The 8,345-nt window shown below is 51.6% G+C and overlaps 1 protein-coding gene across 1 annotated transcript; it reads left to right on the top strand.

Annotated features, from left to right (window-relative positions):
* The first annotated feature begins 4,615 nt into the window (after positions 1 to 4,615).
* Positions 4,616 to 6,807, top strand: LOC120691206. Its single transcript, XM_039974225.1, has 7 exons — positions 4,616 to 4,782; positions 5,068 to 5,154; positions 5,287 to 5,352; positions 5,455 to 5,552; positions 5,659 to 5,784; positions 5,876 to 6,145; positions 6,284 to 6,807. The coding sequence occupies exons 2-7, from the start codon at positions 5,094 to 5,096 to the stop codon at positions 6,503 to 6,505; spliced, it is 843 nt and encodes a 280-aa protein (XP_039830159.1). The 5' UTR covers positions 4,616 to 4,782; positions 5,068 to 5,093; the 3' UTR covers positions 6,506 to 6,807.
* The last annotated feature ends 1,538 nt before the right edge of the window (positions 6,808 to 8,345 follow it).

The following is an 8,345-nucleotide window of genomic DNA, read 5'->3' as shown; positions in this document are numbered from 1 at the left end:
TGACTGAAATGAGTGTCTTAAGCTTCTGATTGCCTTTGGCATAGGCTTGACCTCGTTGCTAAGTAAAGCATGACAAGTTTTGAACCCCTGGCATTAAACATTGCTTGATATAATTTGATTACAAAATAAATATTTACAACATGCTTTGGATGTTTTTGGCTCACATGTATGAGTTTGATTAGCATTGTTTATCATTCTCTACTTGCTAGTGCTAGATCAAGGGTGATGCTTATATTTCTCCTAAACTGAACTTGCCTTGCTCTAGACTGATTTGATATACCCTGTTGAGCTAGATGCAGGTCTTGTTTATGGATGCACACGTGCTTGTGACTAGTTGTTGTTCATATCCTTGTATCCCTGAATGCTTTCACTTACACCTCCTGCATTGCATTCATTGCATAGCATATGTTCAGGGGGAGTCTCAGTTTCAGGGGGGGCTTTAGGTCTAAGCCTTGATGTGTGCATGTGACAACACGGGGGAGAAGTTAGTGATCGAACAAGAGGGAAATTGTTTGATTTTTCCAAAAACTTGTTGTGCACAGGGCTTTGAGAGTGCATACATGTGGTGAGAGTTGCACTGGTAAGGGGGAAATGCATGGAGTTTCTCTGCTTTGTTTAGCTTCTGGTTTTCCTTTCGCTTCTGGCATGACTGTGTTGAGCCCTGCCTCTGTCTTTGAGGAGTCATGCCTGTGTTTAATCGATTGCGTCGAGCCGTTGCCCTTGTCTGAGGGAATCGATTTTTGCTTGGTTAAGTGACTTGTTCTTACTTCTTTCGAACTTTTGTCACTTGTTCAAGTTCTCTCTTGCTTCCTTGTTCTTCTCTGTTTTTGTTTCTCTCTTGGTTCGATTGTGGTGTGTTGACAATGCACTCATCAAGGTGGAGATTGAGGAATGTGGAGTACTCTATCCTGTTTGTGATGAGTGAATTGTCAACCGTACGGTCTTATCGTACGCTTGGTCTTTGGTTGCAGGTACACGGGCGTCAAGTGATGACGGTGAGCTGCCGTGGAGGTGCTGTGGCCGATGGACCATGCGGTGGACGGCGGTAAAGGGCAGCCGGGACCGGAGCTCGTGCCGGGCGGCAGCTGTGGCGTCCACTCCTGGATCGAGGGCGCAAGCGGCGACGGAAGGCGGGTTTATTGGTTTGCGCCACAAAACCAAGGAGACGGATGACGGTTGAAGACGCCAAATCGTGGAGGCACGGGCGTCAGTCTCGGGACTGACAGAGGCGACGGGCGTCGATGACGTCTAGGGCCCCGCTGCGGGTGAGGAGGTGACGAGCGTCGAGCGGCGTCTAGGGCCGTTAGAAGGCCGAGGCAGGAACAGCGTCTAGGGCCACGGCGTGGAGGCGGGAATCTTCCCGTGCGTGGAGTTTTGACAGTTTTCTCAAAACCGGCCACCTACCCGGGTTTCGTGGACCCCCCAAAACCGCGAACCGGATCTTCATCGACATGGCGGCATCGTGGAGAAGGCTTCGAGTCGAAGAAAAAACCTCGGCCGTCGGATGAGTCCAATGTATCTTTTCCGGTTTTACCCCTACGGGCTTTCTAGTGTCTAGTTAAGTCTAGGGGTATTTTAGTCTTTAGTCTAGAGAGTTAGTGGGGTTAAAAGAGAGAGGAGGGCAGCCAACTCACCTGCCCCTGGAGCCAAGGAACCAGACACCACTCTCATCTCCTCCAGGCGCCCCCTCTGTCCCTCTCTCTGTTCTCTCCCTCTCTTCTCTAGGAGTAGAAGTTGAACCATGGGATTTTGAGTTTTTGTACTGAGATTGATCGGGAAAGGAGGCCCTTCCCTCCTTGTGCCCTCCGGGGTTTTGAATTCACTTCGATTTCATTCATCTTGAGTCTCGTTTGTTTGAAATTCGATTTTCCTTTGTCGATTCATGAGCACGAGTTGATGGTTTGGTTCTTGATGATTTCATGACTTTTTGAAGTGACTCTAATACATCTATCCTAGTGCTACAACCCCTGGAATCACGAGTCTATTCGAATCGAAGTTCTTGGCGTTCTAGAGAAAACCCCCGTTCTTGCTCGTAATTCTTCGATTCCTCCCAAACTATGGAGTGATTCGTCGATTCTTTCCGTGGACATGTTCACAAGTCCTTTGTGATCATGGCTGCAAAATTTGAGCTCCTTTGGACTTAATTTGATCTTCCAATCATCGAAGATTCCAAAGGTCGCGGGCTGAAAAGGATTTCTGGATTCTGTTCTTCCTAGCACCGGATGAACCGACACTTTGAAGTTGTCCGCGTCGGATCAACCGGTGTGTAGGATCTTGGTACTTTAGGGTTTTGGACGTTCGGCTTGGTTGCACCAATGCTTTTGTTCCACAAGCATCGGTTCAACCGGTGAAGCCTGAATATCTGTCTCTGCGTGCTGTTTTTGCCGTTGCACCGGCGTATTGAAGTTTGTTTACGTCGGTTTAACCGGTGCTCAGCAATTTTCGCCTTGTGATCTCTCTGGTCAATTGCACCGACGTTAGGGTTTTGTTGGCGTCGGTTTAACCGGTGTTCACTACGTTGTTTTTGCAGTCTCTCTGAACAACTGCACCGACGATTGGACTTGATTTTGTTGGATCATCCGGTGCTCTATCACCGGTTCAACCGACGCCCTTTGAAGCCTCTGCATCGGTTCAACCGGTGCTCGCTTTGACTACTGCCGGCTCTGCTCGTCGGTTGAACAGACGCCATTCAAACTCAAGCGTCGGATCAACCGGTGAGTTATACCGTGCTGTTTTTGTGCTGCTCTTCGTGGTTGCTTCCGCGGTCGCTCTTGCTTGGTACTAGGGCTGCTTTGTGTTAGTGTAGCTCCTCTATAACTACTCTACACTTCACATAGGACTCAAGGGTTGGGTATAAACTTGGGATCATAGGTCGAGCTTTCAATTGCGAGAATTTTTGATCGGCTCCCATTCACCCATCTGGTCGTCTTTTCCATTTTTTTTCTCGTCGCAAGGATTACGACGGAACACCGTTCCGATCGGGAGCTAACTAATTTGTGTTCCAGGTTTTTTATTTTTGGTTTCGCCGGAGAATTCGTTTTGCGGATCACGATGGGCGTATGCCGTATGATGGGGGGTACTGACGCGTCGGCCGATGCGCCAGTCGAAGCGGGTGATTTTCATAAGCCACGTGGCCCGTCAAGGGCATTATCAAATGATTTGCTCCAATAATTGGGCCACCCAAATGATTTGCGCGCAGTGGCGACCTGTCCCCCAGCGTCCTATTGACCTTGTCGATCAAGCTGCGCAGCCGGGTGCTGGCTTGGCTGCTGCCTCCTCCGCTTGCCAGGTCCGACTCCTGATGATGATCAAGAAACATGCAGGCATGGCATGGTCGCCAATTCTACCATGGAAATGGCAGTTTCTCACGGCAAGTGTGATCTCCCGTGAAAGAAAAATCGACAAGTGTTGGTTCAACGAGCAGTCGTGTCAAAGCAAAAGGAGGAGGCTGTCTGTAGCCAAGGAGAAGTTGAAGAGGACAAATGCGCCGCTCGGGATCCAAGCAGGGAAGAGGCCCGAGTTCCTTGCGCCTACACAGCCACATGAACCCTCTGATCCAACCATTCCTTCAGATTTTCTCTGCCAACTAATATCCTCCTGATCCCGGCCGGGATTATCCGGTTGGATATTCCAACACAATTTACCGCCAGCGGCGGCGAGCAGTCCCTCTCCTAATTTCCGTTTCCCCAATTTACCATTTTACTATTTCACCCCAACAATTTTTTAAAAAATTGGATCTATACCATTAAAATATCGCAAAGGTAGATATATATCATCGTTATTCCAACATATGTGGCTCGCATAAGTCAATGATATGTGGATCGTGATGGTACGTATATATCTAATTTTGGGATTTTTAGTGGTACAGACTCAATTTTTCCACAACTTTTTGCACGGACGGCCAATTATCATGCATCCCCATCCCTATCTCTCTAAAAATTATTCAATCGCCCCAGCAGTGATAGCTAACATCACATAATTGTTGCCTTGCCGTGCTCATATAATTGGGAGCAAGTTCGTGACCAAATAATTTGCCTCAGGCCACACGTCACCAAGCAGCAGTGCCCGGTCAGGTCTTCTCAATTAATTCCTCTGAACAACTTCCTCATCATTCTATATTATTGTGCATCATCATTTATTTTCAAATACAAAAATAGTGCATCATCATGCACGACTACGTTCTAGTATATCTGTATCGTCAGCGTTCGTGCGACGCGCTCTCTCTGGTCTCTTCTTCGCCACACTACAATACAATAATCTAAGTACATTTGGCCACAATACACACAATAATTCCGTGTCTCTTCCGCTGAACGGGAAATCCCCGTCCTGTCCTCCGAGGGCAGCTCACCCCCCGGCCCGAAACTTTCCAGAAGGATTGAGGATTTGAGGGGCAGTTCGGGAAGAAGGCGCAGAAAAATCACTGCCCCGTCGTCTGTCAGGGCCAATCATACGGCGACAGCTGGGCGGCACTGCCTCCGGAGGGCTGTTAACAACTTGGGTTAGCGAGTTAACAAGGGCGCCCCGCTGGACTGGTCAGCTGCTAACCGCGGCTGCTTATTCCGACCGGGCAGCCATGGCCGCCGGGGCGCTGGCTCGGGGCTATATAAACCCGCCCGCCCCCGCCTCCTCTCCTCCCTCCCTCCGCCTCTCGCTCCCTCTCGCCTCTGGTTCGGAGAGCTCTCTTGAAGCCTCGAGGCCCGCCTCGCCTGGGCTCTGCTCCTCCGGCTCCGCCGCCGCGCTAGCTGTTGCATTGCAGCCCGCGAGCCCTGAGCTGACAGCTAGGTACGCTCGCGTTCTTGGCCGCTGCAAATGTGGGTCGGTTCGGAGCTCGGATGAACTCCGTGCCCAGGATGGGGAATGGACGGGGGAACTCAGGCTTTCAGTAGATTCGAAATGATGATGATGATGATGTGATTTTTCGGGTTCTAGAGATAGAAAATGATAAAATTTTGAGGGGGTGGAAATAATGGCATAATCGAACTGGGATTCGGAACGCGGTTGCTGAAATTCATGGGAGAAGTAACCGATCGAACACCCTGCTCATCTTGGTTCCTCTTCTCTCTGCAGCTCGCTATTCGCCACACTTCCGAGACATGGAGTTCGAAGACCGCTGCCACAAGGTCCAGGAGCCCAAGTTCGACTGCCTGCTTTTCGGTAAGCCGCCGCTCGCCTTCCTGCAAAAATGTCGCCGTCCGTTGCTGTCTTGTTTTTGTTCCTTTCCTCTGTTGCCTTCTTCCCCTGCCTCGTCACGGAATGCAAAAGGTTCTGACTTGTTCTTGCCTGCAGACCTCGACGACACTCTGTACCCGTTGAGTTCTGGGATCGCAGGCCATGTCAAGAAGAACATTGAAGGTAAGCTTTCTCCTTGCTGTTACTGACTGCTCCTTGTTTTTATTCTCTGAATTTTCAGTGAACTGAACGCTTGTACTGTTTCATGCTTGTCATTCACTCCAGACTACATGGTTGAGAAGCTGGGTATTGATGAGAGCAAGATCGAGAACCTTGGCAACCTGCTGTACAAGAACTACGGCACCACGATGGCCGGCCTCAGGGTATGTGTATCGCAGCTTCCCTGATCCCTTGAATAGTTCAGTTTTTATGTTAAATCAGTGTACTAAAAAGTTCTGTCCTTTTTTCCCATTCCTTTGGATTTCCCAGGCGATCGGCTACAGCTTCGATTACGATGAGTACCACGCCTTCGTCCATGGAAGGCTACCCTACGACAACATCAAGCCCGACCCTGTTCTCAAGCACATTCTCAAGAACCTGCGCATCCGCAAACTCGTAAGCGATTTCTTCAGAAGTCGCAGATTTTCTCGTTCTCCGGGCTAGACGGAGTCGCTGAATGATACCTGTGCTGCTTGCCTTGCCTCAGATATTCACCAACGGCGACAAGGTCCACGCCGTGCGCGCCCTCAAGAGGCTGGGCCTGGAGGACTGCTTCGAGGGGATCATCTGCTTCGAGACCCTGAACCCGCCGTGCCCGCCGCAGGGCGACCAGGAGCCCGAGATCTTCGACATCGCCGGCCACTTCGCCCGGTCCAGCACCGCCGACGAGCTCCCCAAGACCCCCGTCCTGTGCAAGCCCAACGTCGACGCCATGGAGGAGGCGCTGAGGATCGCCAACGTCAACCCACACAAGGCGGTGAGTGTCCGGGCTCCGACGGCCTGACGTGACTTCCATTCCTGAAGTTGCATTCAGAGCTAGCTCTTTTGTTCTGCTCGGCCGTGCCCCTGACGAAGGCTTCTCTCACCTGACCCCCCCCCCCCCCCCCCCCTGCAGATCTTCTTCGACGACAGCGTGCGCAACATCCTGGCCGGGAAGCAGATCGGCCTCCACACGGTGCTGGTGGGCAAGTCGCAGCGTGTGAAGGGCGCGGACCACGCGCTGGAGAGCATCCACAACATCAGGGAGGCGTTGCCGGAGCTGTGGGAGGAGGCCGAGAAGGCGGAGGACGTGCTCTACGCCGACCGCGTGGCCATCGAGACCTCCGTCACGGCGTAAAAAATCCCCCGGCGCACCGTCATCAGCCGAAGTTTCTCGACGTCCAGGGCCGCAGCAGCGATCACGCATCGCACGCCCGGGCCAGGACTGGGGTGGTCTCCCACGGTGGGAACTGAATTCCAGCGATGGCCGGGCCGGGAATTTCCGACAACAGCAGGGGTGCAGCATGTAATGGTGGGGAACAGATGATGAGCTCGTGTTGGGCTGGTCCTAGTATATATACATATATATGTATCGGCCGGACCTTTTGCTTGTAAATTACTAGTAGAAGAAATAATAAGAAAAAACGGAGTTTACTTGTACGCTTCTCGTGCTCGATCAACTGAAGCAATAGAATTTGGTTGGCAATGCCGGAAGAGCAGCACATCTAGTCTAGCTGCTTCTCTGAACTGGTGCCAGATTTCGCTTCCATCTCTCCTGTTCGGCTGTTCCATGAGACGTCAACCTCGTGGCATCTGTTGAGCCGATGAAGCAGCCAAAGCTTGGGCCGACGAAGCAGCCAAAACCACCAAATAAAGCCCGGACATCGGGGATATTCCGTGTGGATTGCGTATGAGGAATGTTGAGTACTCTATCCTACTTGTAATGAGTGAATTGTCAACCGTGCGGTGTGATCGTACGCTTGGTCTTTGGATTGCAGGTACACGGGTGTCAAGTGTCGACGGAGAGCTGCCGTGGAGGTGCTGTGGCCGATGGACCGTGCGGTGGACGGCGGTGAAGGGCAGCCGGGACCGGAGCTCATGCCGGGCGGTAGCTGTGGCGTCCACTCCTGGATCAAGGGCGCAAGCGGCGACGGAAGGCGGGTTTCTTGGTTTGCGTCACAAAACCAAGGAGGCGGACGGCGGTTGAAGACGCCAAGTCGTGGAGGCACGGGCGTCGGTCTCGGGACTGACGGAGGCGACGGGCATCGACGGCGTCTAGGGCCTCGCTGCGGGCGAGGAGGTGACGGGCGTCGGGCGGCGTCTAGGGCCGTTAGAAGGCCGAGGCGGGAACGACGTCTAGGGCCACGGCGTGGAGGCGGGAATCTTCCCGCGCGTGGAGTTTTGGCGGTTTTCTCAAAACCGGCCACCTACCCGGGTTTCGCGGACCCCCCCCAAATCCGTGAACCGGATCTTCATCAATACAACGGCATTGCGGAGAAGACTTCAACTCGAAGAAAGAACCTCGACCGTCGGATGGGTCCTTGTATCTTTTTTCGGTTTTGCCCCTACGGGCCTTCTAGTGACTATTTAAGTTTAAGGGTAGTTTAGTCTTTTAATCTAGAGTTAGTGGGTTAAAAACTTCCTCACCCTCTTTCTCTCCCTTTGGCTCTTGACCCTGGCACAAGAACAGAGCTGCTGCTCCTCTCTCGTGCGCCACCTCCTCCTCCTTCCTGGTTCCTCCCTTCTCCTCTCTAGGGTAGGTTTTTAGCCATGAATTGTTGAGACTTTGTACGTGAATTGACATGGGAAAGGAGGCCCTTCCCTCCTTGTGCCCTCGGGGGTTTGATTTCATTTCGATTCCGTACGTCTTGTGCTTTGTTTGTGACGATTCTTGGTTTTTGTTTGTGTGTTCATGAAGCACGGAATTGTAGTACTTCTTTGAGCTCTTTGTGGTGAAACCATCGCTCTATACTTAGTGCCAAACGCCTAGAATTCACGAGCTCCTTTGTTTCGTAGTTTTTGCGTTCTTGAGAAAACCCCGCTCTTCTCCGATTTCTTTCGATTCCTTTTAATCCGTGAGGACCTTCGTTGAAATCTTTTGGGGATGTATTCTTGAAGTCATCATCTTCATCTCCCCAAAATTTGAGCTCCTTTGGACTTGAATTGATCGTGAAACCATCGAGATTTCCAAAGGTCGC

Source organism: Panicum virgatum, chromosome 9N (assembly GCF_016808335.1).
Source record: "Panicum virgatum strain AP13 chromosome 9N, P.virgatum_v5, whole genome shotgun sequence".
Classification (NCBI taxonomy): Eukaryota; Viridiplantae; Streptophyta; class Magnoliopsida; order Poales; family Poaceae; genus Panicum; species Panicum virgatum.
The sequence above is the reverse complement of the archived record's forward strand: the minus strand, read 5'-3'. Positions and strand labels throughout refer to the sequence as shown.

Excerpts from the sequence above, each read along its gene's own strand:
- LOC120691206 (XM_039974225.1), top strand. The coding sequence starts at position 5,094 with ATGGAGTTCGAAGACCGCTGCCACAAGGTCCAGGAGCCCAAGTTCGAC. Across the intron at positions 5,353-5,454 it reads TGTCAAGAAGAACATTGAAG|ACTACATGGTTGAGAAGCTG; the intron begins GTAAGCTTTCTC and ends CATTCACTCCAG. Across the intron at positions 5,553-5,658 it reads CCACGATGGCCGGCCTCAGG|GCGATCGGCTACAGCTTCGA; the intron begins GTATGTGTATCG and ends TGGATTTCCCAG.